Source organism: Entelurus aequoreus, linkage group LG21, assembly GCF_033978785.1.
Source record: "Entelurus aequoreus isolate RoL-2023_Sb linkage group LG21, RoL_Eaeq_v1.1, whole genome shotgun sequence".
In the NCBI taxonomy this organism is placed as follows: domain Eukaryota; kingdom Metazoa; phylum Chordata; class Actinopteri; order Syngnathiformes; family Syngnathidae; genus Entelurus; species Entelurus aequoreus.
In genome coordinates, this window is record NC_084751.1 from 15,761,223 (window position 1) to 15,778,174 (window position 16,952).

Consider the following 16,952-nt stretch of genomic DNA (forward strand, 5'->3'; position numbering starts at 1 on the left):
TAGCTTATTTTTCATAGTCTCCAGCTTGCTGTAGAGCTCCATACTCTTGCTGCCCTCAGTCTCCTATAGCATAAATGTTAATGTTTAAACGTTGTTTGTTTGCGTCTCATTCTGACTGTTGCGTTCAATGCTGCTTGGTTATATCGTTTCCATCGTACAACCAAGCTAGCCTTGTGTTGTTAAAAAAAAGCATGATTGGACCTTGTGTCTGAGATGGGGGGGTTAATTTTTTTTCTGTTTTCCTGTTTCCGTAGAACACAAACACAGGTGGACCAAAGCAATGGGCACATCTCAATGGAAAGGCAATAGAGCCAGATGGTGAGTCAGCTCGGGTTTAAACTATAAGAGCAGGGGTGCCCAAAATGTTTGCTTCCAAGGGCCAAAGTGAAAATGCTCCAGCGGCTTAAACACAGCAATTTTAAGTGTTAAACACAAATAGCCAAAAATGTCATATAGTTAGTACTAAGCATATAACGATATTAAAGTTTCATGTAACGGTTATTGTGACCAAAATTATCACGATTATTATTACAACAGTATTGTTAATAAGGCTGAAACGACGCGTCGACGTAGTCGACGTCATCGGTTACGTAAATACGTCGACGCCGTTTTTGTGCGTCGACGCGTCGCATAATGACGTCACACTACCGTCATGGCGAAGCGCAAAGCAGACGATCAAAGAAGACGATGCGAGCGGTGCGAGCGAGGGGGGAAAAGCATGCCAAAAGTGTGGGAGTATTTCAATAAACGGCCTAATAATGTTGTTGTATGCACGCTGTGTCGAGCGGAAATGGCCTATCATAGCAGCACAACGGCTATGAACGAACATTTGAAAAGAAAACCATCAACCAGTCAATCGTCCGCGCGAGCATACGTTGTCATCATTACACAAAAACATGAATGTGTCATTTGTATCTGTTAGGGGTGTAACGGTACGTGTTTTGTACTGAACCGTTTCGGTACGGGGCTTTCGGTTCGGTACGGGGGTGTACCGAACGAGTTCCAAAGCTAAAGCTAAAGTCTTAACAAGCTGCTTTGCTCCGTCTGCCTCTGTCTCAGCACGCAGCATTGTCCCACCCACACAACCATCTGATTGGTACACACGCAGCATTGTCCCACCCACACAACCATCTGATTGGTACACACGAAGCATTATCAGCCAATCAGCAGTGCGTATTCGGAGCGCATGTAGTCAGCGCTTCAGGGTGGAGCAGATAGGTGTTTAGCAGGTGAGCATCAGGCAGCGGACTCTCCCCAAATGATAATAAACACCTCCCAGTCAACTACTAGTAACATCACTATGAGCCCGTTGACCTTCTAGAAACTTAAACTGCAGCTCAGCTCGCTCGCAATCCTGGCTTGAGGTGAAGGCTAATTAGCTCTCAGTTCCAGCCACATCGACCCCTTCTGAGCGCCTATTTTCAGCTGCTGGGAATATTGTAAACAAGAAAATAACCAAAACATGTAGACATGCTAACATTTCTTCATTACAACTGTTAGACACTCACTGGAATGAGTAGAATTGGTTATTGTGTACTGTGTTGGACTGGATGTTTATTTTGCACATTTTAAAAGCAATATTTAATGTTTACAGTGCTCCAGAATATTTAGATTGGCACTTTTTTGTATTGGATGTTTATCTTTATTTTTGCAAATTTTAGCAAATAAGCAATACTTTCACTTTTGTTGAAATGTTTACACTGTTGTTACAGAATATTTCGTTTTGCACTTTTTTGTATTGGATGTTTATCTTTATTTTTGCACATTTTAAAGCAAAATAAGCAATACTTTTACTTTTGAAATGCTTATACTATTGCAGAATATTAAGATTTGCACTGGATGTTGACTTTTATATTTGCACATTAAAAAGCAAATAAGCTACTTTTAATTTTGTTAAATGTTAAAAGTTTTAAATGTTTACATTGTTACAGAATATTTAGTCATGTTGTTGTCAATGTTGACTGAGTGGCCATACTTCTTTTTTTTTGTAAATAAAAGCCATGCCTTTTGAAAAAACGGGCCTACATTCATTTTTTCATCTTCATTTTGAATAAAAAAATAATCGGCAAAAGGAAAAAATAATCTATAGATTAATCGAAAAAAATAATCTATAGATTAACCGATTAATCGAAAAAATAATCTATAGATTAATCGATAGAAAAATAATCGTTAGCTGCAGCCCTAATTGTTAAATGTGCTCAAAAAGTACTATTTTACATTTTTTGTGTTTTTAATGCTTCACATATCGGGTTTTAGTCTTCCTATTTTTATCTGTTTTAATGGCTAAGCTTTTATTTTTGTAAATATTGGTTATTACCTTCGCACTTTAAGATTTATTTAAATGAAAAGTACATAACAAATCGAATCTGTTAATATTCCTGATGGCCGTTGTGGACTCTTCCTCTGTATGCGGCCCTGGAACACACAGTAAAAACACCTCTGTATCGTAATCCTCTGAAAAGAATGCTCACTCTGAGAGACACTAACAGAACATCTTGAAGGTTCAATGTGCACAATTGTAACGTTTTAGTTGCTCAGACAGTAATGTGTTTGGATTGGAGTATGTCATTTCTTAATGGGGTAAGATATAGTTAAAGTCTCTTGTTTTTGCGTTAGCATTTAAGCTAGTGAGCTGGTGCCCCTCAGTCTGTGAGTTTATCAAAATGCAGTTTTCAATTACATTTTTTTCATAATTTGAATATAAAATGGTAATACTAACAGTCGGGAGTTTTACCTCGGTTATCATTAGGCCCTTTTCCACCAAAAATTCACAAACTTTTGGTTCCTGGAATTATATGTTCCTGTAGAAGTGTGTGGTTTTTGTCCTCTTCCATCGCATTTCACAGTTCAAGGTAGTTTATACCTATGGAAGAGTGGTTTAGTATATTTCTACACTGACACCAAGGAAATAAACAGACAATATTAGGTCACAGTTATTTTATTAAAGTCTAAGTAAATTAAACACAAATAAATAATATAAAAACACCCCCAACTGTGTTCAATCAATCAGGGTTCGACAGCACATCCCCGCCCCCCAAAAGGTTCCAGGAACCTTTCAAAAGTCCCACCTATCTAGCAAAAACTAGAAAAACATTCCTGAAGAACTAAATCTCTCTGGGTAGTTTTTGGTGGAAACACAGCGGGAACTGGGAAAGTTCCTGTAACGGTTTCAGCGGTGGAAAAGGGCTTATCATTACCTTTTTATTGTTACAACCCTGCTCATGATGAAGTAAGTTAAATGATGCGGATTCGTTTGTTACTTGATACTTTCTAATATGGTTCTGTCTTTGTATGTGTAAGTAATATGCAACTATAATTGTTTGATACTTGTTTATATTGACAAGTGTGGTGTTTTCGAATGCAATATTGGTCAATTAAGAACTAGTTTGTGTGCTTAGATGTTTTGCAGCTGCTAGTTACTCTTAGCCAATCATGTTTACCTTTTGTAAATGACTTGGCTAAAATACAAGCAAATACTGTGCCAGCTTATTGGAGGACATTTAGATGTTAACTGGCTGTCCATTTTTGTACAAGTAAATGTGCTGCAGGACTGCTTGTATTAAAACCAAATTTGGAAAGATTAGATGCAAGCCAATATAATCCGATACTTGTTTTCTATGCTTATATTGGACCGGTAAGGGATATCAATATCGGACCGTGACACCCCTAGTGAGCTTTAAAAGGTCAGTATGACTATGTATATTACATTTGGGAAGCAGCCCACCCAAATGTTTGATTGGTCAAATTTGGCCCCGGACTCCACTTTGGGCACCCTTGTACTAGATTATTACAAGAATATACTGTTTGTATTCTAATGCTTTCTTTCCTGCACACCTACCCTTAGGTTTAAGGGTCTTAAACCGACTTCAGCCCTTCTCTCACGAGGAATTTCCCACGCTGAAAGCCGCTGGAGAACAGGACAGGGTTGGCAAGGAAAAAAGCGGCTACGATCCGTCGTATGGGCCCGGACCAAGCCTCCGCCCTCAAAGTATGACATAACCTGGTTTTAGTTTCGACATTTTTGAGGATGGATGAAGCCATAATATTCTAATAAATCTCCTATCAAGATGTGACAAGCTGGAGGGAGGGTGGCGGCAGGAACCTCCAGCCCTCATCCTTGGCCCTCGGCCTGCCAGCGGACCCTGAGGGAAAACTCACTGCCCTGGGGGAAGCTGGCACCCCTCCGACCGCATCTCACCCGACCTCTGCTACCAGCGTCGCTTCATCTAGCGTCGTGGCCACTCAGTCGCCAGGCCTCGACCCGAAGGAGCCCTCCCTGCGTCCCGTCCAGCCTATCCGGAGAGCAGCTGTCCCCTCAGCCCTGCAGCATCAGCTCCACCATACCTCCAATGCGGTTTACCATGACATGTTGCCAGCTTTTGTCAGTACCATTATCATTTCACGGTATCGTTCTTGTTAAAGGCATTAATGTATTTTACTGTCAACATATATCATTCTGATGTTGCCAGATGTGCTCCAAAGAGACGCGTGAGACCCCAGGTACAGAACACGTTCCACCTACTGTAGCAGCACCAGCCCGATTTGATCCCAAACCAACTTTTAGACTGAGCTACGCTAAACTTGAGCTTGTCAAGTAAGTACACAGTTATGTTTTAGCATCTTGTCATTGTAGTTCTTTTAAAACTTTTTGCCCTTTCACCCTTAATTGTAGTGGGGACGCAAGAAGGGAGAACCGCTTTGCCCGCGCGGCGCCCCGACTCTCTTCCCAGCCCATTCGTCGGCCCGGTGACCGACCACAACGACCCGCTATCATTAACCCTGAGGACCTGAAAGATCTGGATGATCTTGACATTGACTGCGAGGATGGATGGGCTGGTCAGTAGCACTTTCATTTTTCTTGACCACCTCGAGTCCACCTTTTAACAGAATCTAGTCTTTCTTGCCAAGAAGTGCGCTAATTGTCTTCATTAAAATAGTTTATGAGCATTTCTAATCCCTACTGCGGTCACATTAACCCAGAGGTGGGTAGAGTAGCCAGAAATTGTACTCAAGTAAGAGTACTGTTACTTTAGAGATGTATTACTCAAGTAAAAGTAAGGAGTAGTCACCCAAATATTTACTTGAGTAAAAGCAAAAAGTATGTTGTGAAAAAACTACTCAAGTACAGAGTAACTGATGAGTAACCTGTTCGTTTAATGATGACGGCAACAAATAATGCACAAAAACATAAAAATAGCAATGAGCAAATTCAGAGCCAGGAATATCTCTTAAGCAACTAAAACAATAATATATATTAAATAATAATACATTAAAATAAAAAAAATTAAGGCAAATTGAGCCACAATAACTTAACAGCACCATAGGCTCAGTATGCATTCATTGATTGATTGATTGAAACTTGTATTAGTAGATTGCACAGTACCTATTCCGTACAATTGACCACGAAATGGTAACACCCCAATAAGTTTTTCAACGTTAATCAATTACTTAATAAATGACCAAGTCGAGGTGATCTACCTCATATATACATATACATACACACACACATATATATATATATATATATATATATATATATATATATATATATATATATATATATATATATATATATATATATATATATATATATATACATTATATAATTTATATTTATTTATTTAGCCGTTTTTGTTCACATGTTAAAGGTGTTTTAATAAATATACATGCATGTTTAACATATAGATTCCTTTCTTTCATGAAGACAAGAATATAAGTTGGTGTATTACCTGATTCTGATGACTTGCATTGATTGGAGTCAGACAGTAGTGCTGATAACGTCCACGTTTTCAAATGGAGGAGAAAAAAAGTTCCTCCTGTCTGTCTAATACCACATGAAAGTGGTTGGTTTTTGGCATCTTATTTGTCCAGCTTCCATATTCGTTTTTATACACTTTACAAGAAATACATTGGCGGCAAACTCTTTAGCTTGCTAGCTTGTTTGCGCTGGCTTTCGGAGACTCTTATTTTGTTAGCGCAGGCGCGATGGAGCGGCACTTTTATTGTGAAGACAGGAACTGTGCGGTCAGTCTTTAGGCTTTTGAGAGAGGTACGGTTGAAATAAAAATGTGTCTATTTTCCTTCACACCTTTGATTGATTGATTGAAACATGTATTAGTAGATTGCACAGTACAGTACATATTCCGTACAATTGACCACTAAATGGTAACACCCCAATAAGTTTTTCAACTTGTTTAAGTCGGGGTCCACATGTGACGGTCATGTGACCGCCTGGCTCTGTTTGATTGGTCCAACGTCACCAGTGACTGCATCTGATTGGTGAAACGGACTCAAACGTCACCAGTGACTGCATCTGATTGGTGAAATGCAGGCATGCCATAGATCCTACTTTGAAGGTCTGTCTGACAAACCAAAACAAACAAAGCGTGCATTAACAGATCGATAAAAATCAGTAGCGAGTAGCGAGCTGAATGTAGATAAATGGAGCGGAGTAAAAGTAGTGTTTCTTCTCTATAAATATACTCAAGTAAAAGTAAAAGTATGGTGCATTAAAGGCCTACTGAAATGATTTTTTTTTATTTAAACGGGGATAGCAGATCTATTCTATGTGTCATACTTGATCATTTCGCGATATTGCCATATTTTTTTCTGAAAGGATTTAGTATAGAACAACGACGATAAAGATTGCAACTTTTGGTATCTGATAAAAAAAAGGCTTGCACCTACCGGAAGTAGCGTGACGTAGTCAGTTGAACATATACGCAAAGTTCCCTATTGTTTACAATGATGGCCGCATGAAGTGAGAGAGATTCGGACCGAGAAAGCGACAATTTCCCCATTAATTTGAGCGAGGATGAAAGATTTGTGGATGAGTAAAGTGCAAGTGAAGGACTAGTGGGGAGTGGAAGCAATTCAGATAGGGAAGATGCTGTGAGAGCCGGGGGTGACCTGATATTCAGCTGGGAATGACTACAACAGTAAATAAACACAAGACATATATATACTCTATTAGCCACAACACAACCAGGCTTATATTTAATATGCCACAAATTAATCCTGCATAAAAACACCTGCGTGTTTGTTACGCTAGCTCCTGGCTCCTCCGCTAGCTCCTAGCTCCATAGAACACGCCAATACAATTCAAACACCTGATCAACACACACAATCACTCAGCCCAAAAGACCGTTCACCTAACCCAAGGTTCATAAAGCTTATATATTTTTAAAAAGTTACGTACGTGACGCGCACATACGGTCAAGCTATCAAATGTTTAGCAGCCAGGGCTGCATACTCACGGTACCTGATATTCAGCTGGGAATGACTACAACAGTAAATAAACACAAGACATATATATACTCTATTAGCCACAACACAACCAGGCTTATATTTAATATGCCACAAATTAATCCTGCATAAAAACACCTGCGTGTTTGTTATGCTAGCTCCTAGCTCCTATGCTAGCTCCTAGCTCCATAGAACACGCCAATACAATTCAAACACCTGATCAACACACACAATCACTCAGCCCAAAAGACCGTTCACCTAACCCAAGGTTCATAAAGCTTATATATTTTAAAAAAGTTACGTACATACGCAAAAAAAAGTTGCGCACATACGGTCAAGCGATCAAATGTTTAGAAGCCAAAGCTGCATACTCACAGTAGCACGTCTGCGTCTTTGTCATCCAAATCAAAGTAATCCTGGTAAGAGTCTGTGTTGTCCCAGTTCTCTACAGGCGTCTGTGTATCGAGTGTCAAAAGTCCTCCTGGTTGGAGTCTCTGTTATCCGAGTTCTTCCATCTTGACTGCATCTTTCGGGAATGTAAACAAAGAAGCGCCGGCTGTGTACTGTTGTTGCTGACTACGTTCGAAAAATACGTCCATTTCGCACCGACAACTTTCTTCTTTGCTTGCTCAGCTTCCTTCTCCATAATGCAATGAACATGATTGGAACAGATTCACGAACACAGATGTCCAGAATACTGTGGAATTATGAAATGAAAACAGAGCTTTTTCGTATTGGCTTCAATGTGGAAGGCATACCCGTGTTCGCCGGGCTACGTCACGCGCAAACGTCATCCTCAGAGGCGTTTCGAACCGGAAGTTTAGCGGCAAATTTAAAATGTCACTTTATAAGTTAACCCGGCCGTATTGGCATGTGTTATAATGTTAAGATTTCATCATTGATATATAAACTATCAGACTGCGTGGTCGGTAGTAGTGGGTTTCAGTAGGCCTTTAAAACTACTCTTAGAAGTACAATTTATCCCAAAAGTTACTCAAGTAGATGTAACAGAGTAAATGTAGCGCGTTACTACCCACCTCTGCAGCAAGCACATTTTAATCAGTCACTAAGAAAGATTTGATTTATAACATATTTGGTATGGTTTGTAATGTTTATTCTGTATTAATTTGGTCTGCCGGGAAAAAAAACACATCTGAATTGCGATTCTTATTTATACTGATTCTGAATATATTCATAATTTTTAAGAATCGATTTTTAAAACCGTTTTTTAAGCCATCGCCAACCTTACATGCTGCTTGAATATGTCATATGTAAGCAGCCAAATGAAGCTTTTGTAACTTGTTTTGAAAAGGTTTGTGTAAGAAATAATATATTGGGAGAATCAATTCTTAAGGGTGAGTTATTGTAAGATTCACATCCGAGTATTCATATTGACAATAAGAGTTGAATAATTTTACATATCTAACTTTTTGTTCAGTATTTTGTTTCTCTTTATTGATTTTCATGTAATATAGATTATGTATTTTTATTTTATGCCTTCTTCCAAACTTCTTTCAAATGAGCCCTTTGAAATTTGAGACTTGAGTGACGTATTTTGCCTTAGTTACGTCAGCGGATCTCTCTATATATGGTAGCGGTTTAGCCAAAGAGCTTTGCGCGAGTCCGCCATTTGTATACAGTTGTAGTCCAAAGTTAGTCAAGAAGTTCCTTATTTTTCTCTATCCTCAGGCTGACTCATGCATGCTCTTGCATGCTAAAATCCACCCCTATAGTGTATAGTTCTAACTTGTATAAGGTTACGATTAATCGACATTGTCGACAAATGTCGACAACAAAATTTATTGCCGAAAATTATATTTCTCGACACTTGTCGTGACGTCATCACTCTTGTCCGTGCCGTCACTCGCTAAAACATCGCCAGTGATAACATGTAAAGTTTGAGGTTATTTCCTCCTATTGTTGCTAAAAACATGAATAACAAGCTCATTTTGCAAAGCGGACTTTGTGTTTATGGCATTACATCTGTGATACACTAGCATTTAAAGCGGAGGCATGATGTCGGACGTCTAGAGGGAATATAACTTTTTAACTAATTTAACTATCATTTTAGCAAGTACTTTTCAAATTGGCATCAATTTTCAATGCCGTAAAAAGGCACAATAACAAACGCACAAACATACATACACACACACATAGAGACAGACAGGCACCAATGTGGAGGTATCATAAGATTAAACATACTATCTATTAAATAGCCAACAATGTAAGAATTATTAAAATATACAATTCTACACATTGAGTCTATTAGTGCTAAAACTGCCAAGAGTTAATCAATAGTCAATATACCAGTGTGCAGCTTTTTAAACATAATCACAAAATGCTTTTCATTTTGAGGAAGTTATATTTTGTTTTGTTTTCATTGCTGCTATTTTAACTTTTTTTAAAAAAAAAATAAACAAGGTTAATTGTTGTTTTTTTTAGCATTTTGCATTTCCTTCCTTTTAAATTGACAACATTTTAATACTCATTTTAATTTTTGTAACAGCTGAATGAGCAGCACATCTACAATATAAATAAATATATGTGAATTAATTAGTCATGTTTGTTCGTAAGCACATGCCTAAAATAACTTAAGCTGCATTTAGAAGTCGATGGAAAAATGAAATTATGTGTAAGCTTTATTATCTGATTTGTCGACTAATCAATAAGATAATTGTTGACCAATTGACGTTCAAAATAAACGTTAGTTGCAGCCCTAAACCTGTATCTGTCAGTACACTTAAAAAAAAAAAAAAAGTACATAAAAATTACACCATCGCTGACGGGATGGATGCAGTTGAAGGGGGCTTGACCTGGAGGAGTGCGTCAGCACGTAAGTAAGACCACCCACAAAATGGCGCATTCTAAAAAGACGGTCAGAAAGCGGGTGGAAAATGCTCTGTAAAACATAATCTATGCAAAATTTGGACCAAAGCACATCCATTACTTATTTAGACCAAAACAAAGTGTTTTAAATGTAGAACAAAAATTACAAAAGAACGCCTTTGAATTAAATTGGAGGATATCGGGTAGAATATGCTACCGTCATCTACGACCATGTCATGTTTACTCAGTTTGATTCCACTTTTCTGAAACTATACCGCTCCACTTATTGACAAGTTGTGGGGATGTTTTTTTGCAGGACTCCACGAAGAAGTTGACTACAGCGAGAAGCTCAAGTTCAGTGATGACGAGGAAGAGCATTCAGCCAGTGATAAAAACAAGATGTGGTATGAAGTCATATTTCACATTTTGTCCACTCTCCTGCATCCATCTTTAACTACCAAATCTCGCAAGAAATAATCCCAACAGAGTGAAGCTTAGTTGTATTGTTTGACAACAGTATCCACTTTAGATAAGGGAAGCATGCACAAGAGTATTGACACAAGAATAATATAGCATAATGTGTAAAATATTATTCTCATAAGGTTCTGTCTTTTAAATTTCCAGGGCTGAGTGGGACAGGGAGAATCGGCGTGACTGCCAGTCTTATCTCAGTTCGGGTGAGGTACCGTACACACACGATGGCCCTGAAGAGAGCTATTCTAATCACCACCAGGAGCCTCCGAGGAAGACCAACAGCAGATATCTCTCTGCAGACACTCAAGTAACTACACGCCATGCACCTTTTATGTTCTTCACTGTTGTAGGCCTTTATTGCCTGCAATAAGTCATGTATCTCTTGAGAACTATTCATATTATGAAGAGCATATGAATAGATTATGCAAATGACACTCATTAATTAGGGTTTTGGCAAGTCATTAAAAAGCATTAAATGTAATTTAATTATTTTTGGAAAAAAATAAAGACTAAATGGCTATAAAAATGATTAAATTCGATGTCCAGAGGCATTAAAAAGTTAATACAATTGTAGGCCTGGACTCATAAATTGAACGATAATTGATAATTAACTCATCGATTAATCGCTACGTCTTCATCTCTGGCTTTCAAACTGGATAAAAGAGGTCTCTGCATCGCTCTCAGCACCTGAGCATGTTTATACGACAGTAGAATTACACAAACAGACTAAACCTCTTGTCAGTCATGCATAAACTTTGATTCGGTACATGCAGGCGGAACCCACTTGTAATTATCTTCCACACGTTTGCGAACAAGCTGACCGATCGCGGCTCTTTTTTTTTCTAACTTTATTCAAATGATACATACAATTGAAATAATTATAACTGATACATACAATTGAAATAATTACAAGATATAAGTAAATATGTCTTATACATTTAAAAAAATATATGTACTTTTAAATTATTTTTATGTATAATTTTTAAACAGTAATTACGAGTTTACTAAACTACCATAAGGAAAGAATAAACAATCATGAAACATTTTTTATATTTCTATTTTTATTTAAATGTATTATTACTAGTATCATTTTACCTGTTGTGGGTTTAATTCGTTACTAATTTATATCTGCTTTTTAAACTATTTAAAGTTGTTTTTTTGTGTTGCAATAAATATTAACGAATAGTCCTGTTATTAATCGTGATTACAATATCAATCAAAACTAAAGATTATGCAATTCCTACGGGAATGCCCCAATCATTGCTGAAGCTAAATTGAGAAACTGCATGACTGATAAATTAATTTAGAATTTTTTTTTTTTAAAGTTTGAATAAACGGTAGGAATGGTTTGAAAATTGAAAAGCGAAAGCTCACCTGAAATGCTAGTGGAATGAAGAATGAATAGTAGAAACGCATTAACTGTGAAATGGTTTGAATCTGAAAGATTGAAAACTGTATTGAAACGTACTATGAATACAGAATTTGGTGGTATTGAAACGTACTATGAATATAGAATTTGGTGGTAGTTAGAATTAAACAATTTAAGATGTAAAAATGCCTAAAAAATATTTATTTTGGTTCGTTATGGGATTCGAACCCACATTACTTGGGTGATAGCAATGGGTGTTATCCTCTTGGCCAAATAGCCTTGCTGTCAAAGTGATGTCCGGTTTTGGATGTAAAAGGGAGCGATTTAGCCGTTGAAAATGACATCTAAGAGTTCTTTGCTGCAACAGTGTGCGGACAACGGCATTACATTTTTTAAAGTGGCATTGAAAAGCTTTACATTAGATGTGCTGAAATCCTGCTAACACATCTGTTTCACATTTTCAGTCCCAGCAGAAAAGCCACAGTGAGCCACCAACTGACCAGGAGGATCACCAGCGCCAGTCTCAGCCTCTGGCGAGGGCAAAATATGCGTCGCCTGAGCTGTCCGAGGCTGTTGAAAGAGCCCGCAGGCGTCGGGAGGAGGAAGAGAGGCGTGCCCGTGAGGAAAGGCTGGCGGCTTGCGCAGAGAAACTCAAAAAGCTGGATGAGAAATTTGGGAAGTCTGAAAGGCAGATCTCAAGAGCAGAGGAAAGCAACAAAGATGTACAAGGCAAAGAATCTCCCTTGTCCCCCAATAGGGAACATGTTAAAGTACATAACTGCCAGTACAGTGCCAAAGGTAGTGAGCAAAAGATAAACATTTTTTAAAATATGAATAATAATTGAATTATGATTGGATGTAATGTCTTCCAGATGTGCACGAGTGCTCATCTGACGATTCCCCCAGTCCTAGTTACCGTGAGGAGCCCAGCTTTCCCGCCTATCGCAGCAGCGAGGATGACGGCCAGGAGCCCTCATCCCCCGCTGGAGATTACACCGGACGTCCATCGAAACCTGTTCCACCCCGCTTTCAGAAACCGCCACAGCACCAGCAGCAGGTGAGTTAGTGAGTGCAAGGTTGCCTGGACTTGTATCACAAGTACCAAAAACTGATGTCCACTATGCAGGAACAGGTCTACAAGATGCAGCAGCAGTGGCAGCAGTCTGGCCACCCAGCACCTTCCGGCTCAAGCCTCACACAGCGAGGCTACTATCCACCGCATGTACTTGGGTTTGACCCGCGCTGGATGATGATGCCACCTTTCATGGACCCCCGTGTGAACCAAGGAAGATCACCCGTTGATTACTATTCGAGTGCTGTCCACTCTTCGGGTAAGTGTAACCTCGGGCTGGGCGATTAGATGATCGTGATTAATTTGAGTTCGATCACCGTGAGCAGCTGTTAGCAATTTCACCTCGATCAAACATGGCGGAAATGTCTGTGAAAAGTTACCGCAGTAGTAAACAGTGGGGAAGCAACAATGCTTGGTAAAATCCTTCACGGAATAATCTGCCTTTATTGACTGTGTGTGTGTGTGTGTGGGTGGGGGTGTGGGGTGTGGGTGTGTGCGTGACCTCCCGTTCCACTATCGCAAAAGTCTGTTTGTCACAACATAATGTTCAACTGGTGTTGTGCCTCTTCCTACTTACAGAGCTGAAGGTGCAGCCCAAAAGAATTAAATAAACTATGACTAACACTACCATAAAAGTTGAAACACAACGTTTAGACGGAGCAGCAACTTGCGTGACACACTTTAGTTTCACTATCTGCTGCAGCTGACCAGTAATCCTGCCGTGAATACGGACTTGCAGACAGGCAGACAGAACCTCTTTGGGATTGTACTACTGTATTAGTCTCGTCTGGGAGAATAAACACACCCACTAATTTAATCAGAGAAAGGCATTTATATATGTAAATTTCTTTAAATCAAGATTTTTGTTTGTCTGCAAAGATTCAACTCCTCTGATATGTGTTTTATTTGTTGGTACACTTTATTTTATCATACTTTAAATTCAAACTGCACTTTAATGTACTTTTATTAAATATAAACTACAGAATTTTAGTTAAAAAAAAAAAATTCACATTCTGGGTGACCCGCTTGGCGTTTGCCAAACCACTGCTGACAAGCACTAATGTATATAAGTAATCAAAGAATACAAATAATAATTTATCATTTGAAAGTGTTGTTTAGTAAATATTAACTTGAAAGACAAGTCTTATTTAGTATTGTAGTATTTAGTAAACCAATGATACTTTGTTGACTGCAGAATGTTTGTGATGATAAGCAAAAAAACTAAATAACTTTTAGAGGAAAAAAACTTGTCTTCACCCCCCAAAATGTATCAAAAAAGTTCCAAAACCGTGGCTTTAAAACTGAGGTACTGTCCGTAGCGTGGGACTGTTGCACCTCGAGTAAACACAATCACCGATCCGAACAAAACGTTAGCTTATATTACCTCGGACAAACGTGGCAGAAATTTCTGTTAAAAGATTCTGCAGTAGTAAATAGTTGGGGTGCAACGGTACAAGCTATAATCCTGCACAGGACAATCACCCTTTAATTAAAAACAATTGTGATAATCAAGATCGGATGATATGAAAAAATTAATCGTGATACATTTTTTTTGCCATATCGCCTAGCCCTAGTATCAGCGCTCACATATCTAAAAATAACTTCCTAACAAAAGCTCCTCTGGAATCCAAACGACAGGAATGATGAAACCTATGATGCACCAAGACCACCTAAACAGTCCCAGTTCTGATGAGGGCCTACACCACGAAAGAAGAACCCCTTCCACTGAACCTTATCCTGTCTGGAGCCAGGATGGTTACCCCATGCGCAGTTTCACCCCACCTTACCAGAGGCACCATGATAACCAGCTGGATGACAGGTCTTTTCCTCTAATTGCAAATAACTCATGCATTCAGATTATAAGGTTTTTTTGTTGTAATTATACTTTTGTTCTCTCCATAGAAGTGATATGGCCCCCTCGCAACAGGACACTTATGAGGAGAGATCTGATGAGGGTGTATCCCACCTTCAAGAAGATCTTCACCACCATCATGCCTTCCGGAGCCAATCCTCAGACCGAGAACACCACGACCAGGGGCTACTGAGTGCTCAGAGCCACAGCCAGCTTCATACAGATACCGAATACTCCAAACAAGAATTAAGAGACCAGCATCTTAAAGATAGTCCTGATGAGAACTCAGATGGCTCTAAAGACAACTGGAAACGAGACGTAGGCAACAATGCTCAAAGCCAGTGGTCTGAAGCCAATTCCTGTTCTAGTGCCGGTGTCAGCCATCAATCAGAGACCACCGTGCGCACTTTGACACGCAGAACTGGACCGATTAAGAAACCTGTTCTCAAGGCTCTCAAAGTGGAAGACAAGGAGAGTGAGAAGCCAAAACATGAGCCCGAAGACAAGCCTGTCCCCTACCGTCTGGAGAAGGAGGTTCTTACCAACGTGTATGACTTAAAGAAAGATAGCCAGCCTGCGAGCAACAGGCGCTCAGGGTCACCTGTTGTGGAGAAACAGTCAGAAGAGATTCAGCGTCAGTCCCTGGCCATCACTAAAGTGGACCGGCCTCTCGGCACCCAGCAAAGTGAGGACTCTCCCAAGGAGAGCGTTTGGGACACTAGCAAAATCCATCCACCAAGAGATGTTCAGGAAAATCTAGAGCCACAAGCACCACGGCGCAACAACTGGATCTTTATCGATGAAGAGCAGGCCTTCGGTGCTGTCAGAGGATCAGGAAGAGGCCGGGGTCGGGGTTTTAGGGACTTTAATTCTCGAGGAGGAGGCCGCGCTGTCCGAGTCGGTGATAATGTCCGAGGAGCTTATAACAACAGTGCTGTTGCTCAGCGGACAGGCAGAGGCAGAGCTCAACCAAGGGAGCTGAAGGTGGAGGAGTTCCAGAGAGGCCAGCCACGAAGGCGCAATGTCAGCGAGACCTTAAGCGAAGCCTCCGAATACGAGGAGTTGCCCAAGAGACGGCGACAGAAGGGCTCTGAAAATGGAGAAGGTTACCTCGAAGCGGCGGAGGCTCGCAAAGTGGATCGGGATTCTTGGAGATCCAACAAGGTGTACACAGATGAGCAGGCCGCTGCTGATTCCAGAGAAAAGGCCAAGACGAGCAGAAACTTCGGAGGTCGCACGCTGCCTCCCAGACTGAACACTGGGAATTACAGCAGGGGCTATGGAAGCTCCAGAGAGATCTCCTCATGGAGGGGTCGTGGCCCTCAGTTTGGAAGCAGCGGTGGCTCCATGCAAGAAAATGGTTATGGTCCTGGGCCTGACAATACTTTTCCTCGTAAACCCCATATTGACCGCGACACACTCAAGTACGCCCCCAAATTTACTGGCCCCTTCATAGAAAACTGTTCAGAGGAACGTGAAGGCGAATATTACTTTGACTGCGACAACCCCGACAGACAAGCATTGAGGAGACGACGTCCACCGCGTCAAGACAAGCCTCCACGCTTCCGTCGTCTGCAACAAGAACGGGAACCTGGTTCGAACCAGTGCACAAGCGACGAGTACGTCAATGGCGAATTCACCAACCCTTGGCCTGCTCGTCCCAAAGGGAGCGGAGAAGACACCTGGCCCAGTGGCCCGTACTCCGGAGTACGCACCAGCCAACATGCACCGACGGAGGACTGGGAGACGGGATCAGACAACAGCGATTTCAGCGACTGGAAGGAAAAGCAGGCAGGACGCGGAGGCACGCCCACGCAGGGACACGGCGACGTTCCCTCAGACCCGTGTCACGGCGAAGCGGGCTCTGTTGAGAAAAGGGAGCTTTCCAAGCGAAGCTTTTCCAGCCAGCGACCGCTGATAGAACGACAGAACAGGAAAGGCGAGCCTTCATTGCTGGAGACGAGTAAGATGATTCGTGCTCCTGATAATTCCCCATCTGCTCCTTTAAACAGGAGTGACACCTGGCAGAATGGAGGCATGTCTTGTAAGAGGTGAGCTTTGGACCAGAAAATGCACAGAACCAGAAGTTTGCATCAATTAAACATTTATATTGC

General features: G+C 40.4%; 1 protein-coding gene across 8 annotated transcripts in view; it reads left to right on the forward strand.

Annotated features, from left to right (window-relative positions):
• prrc2b (proline-rich coiled-coil 2B) overlaps positions 1-16,952 on the forward strand; it is a 46,146-nt gene that overhangs the window by 20,179 nt on the left and 9,015 nt on the right. For 6 of the 8 annotated variants that reach the window (XM_062031066.1, XM_062031071.1, XM_062031070.1 and 3 more), the window contains exons 5-16: positions 255-318; positions 3,845-3,988; positions 4,068-4,381; positions 4,470-4,594; positions 4,673-4,836; positions 10,388-10,475; positions 10,696-10,852; positions 12,379-12,712; positions 12,787-12,971; positions 13,041-13,245; positions 14,625-14,805; positions 14,889-16,889. In XM_062031066.1, the coding sequence (XP_061887050.1) occupies positions 255-318; positions 3,845-3,988; positions 4,068-4,381; positions 4,470-4,594; positions 4,673-4,836; positions 10,388-10,475; positions 10,696-10,852; positions 12,379-12,712; positions 12,787-12,971; positions 13,041-13,245; positions 14,625-14,805; positions 14,889-16,889 (3,962 nt within the window). The remainder of the gene's footprint in view (positions 1-254; positions 319-3,844; positions 3,989-4,067; positions 4,382-4,469; positions 4,595-4,672; positions 4,837-10,387; positions 10,476-10,695; positions 10,853-12,378; positions 12,713-12,786; positions 12,972-13,040; positions 13,246-14,624; positions 14,806-14,888; positions 16,890-16,952) is intronic. The other 2 variants (XM_062031073.1, XM_062031074.1) reach the window with 1 other exon arrangement.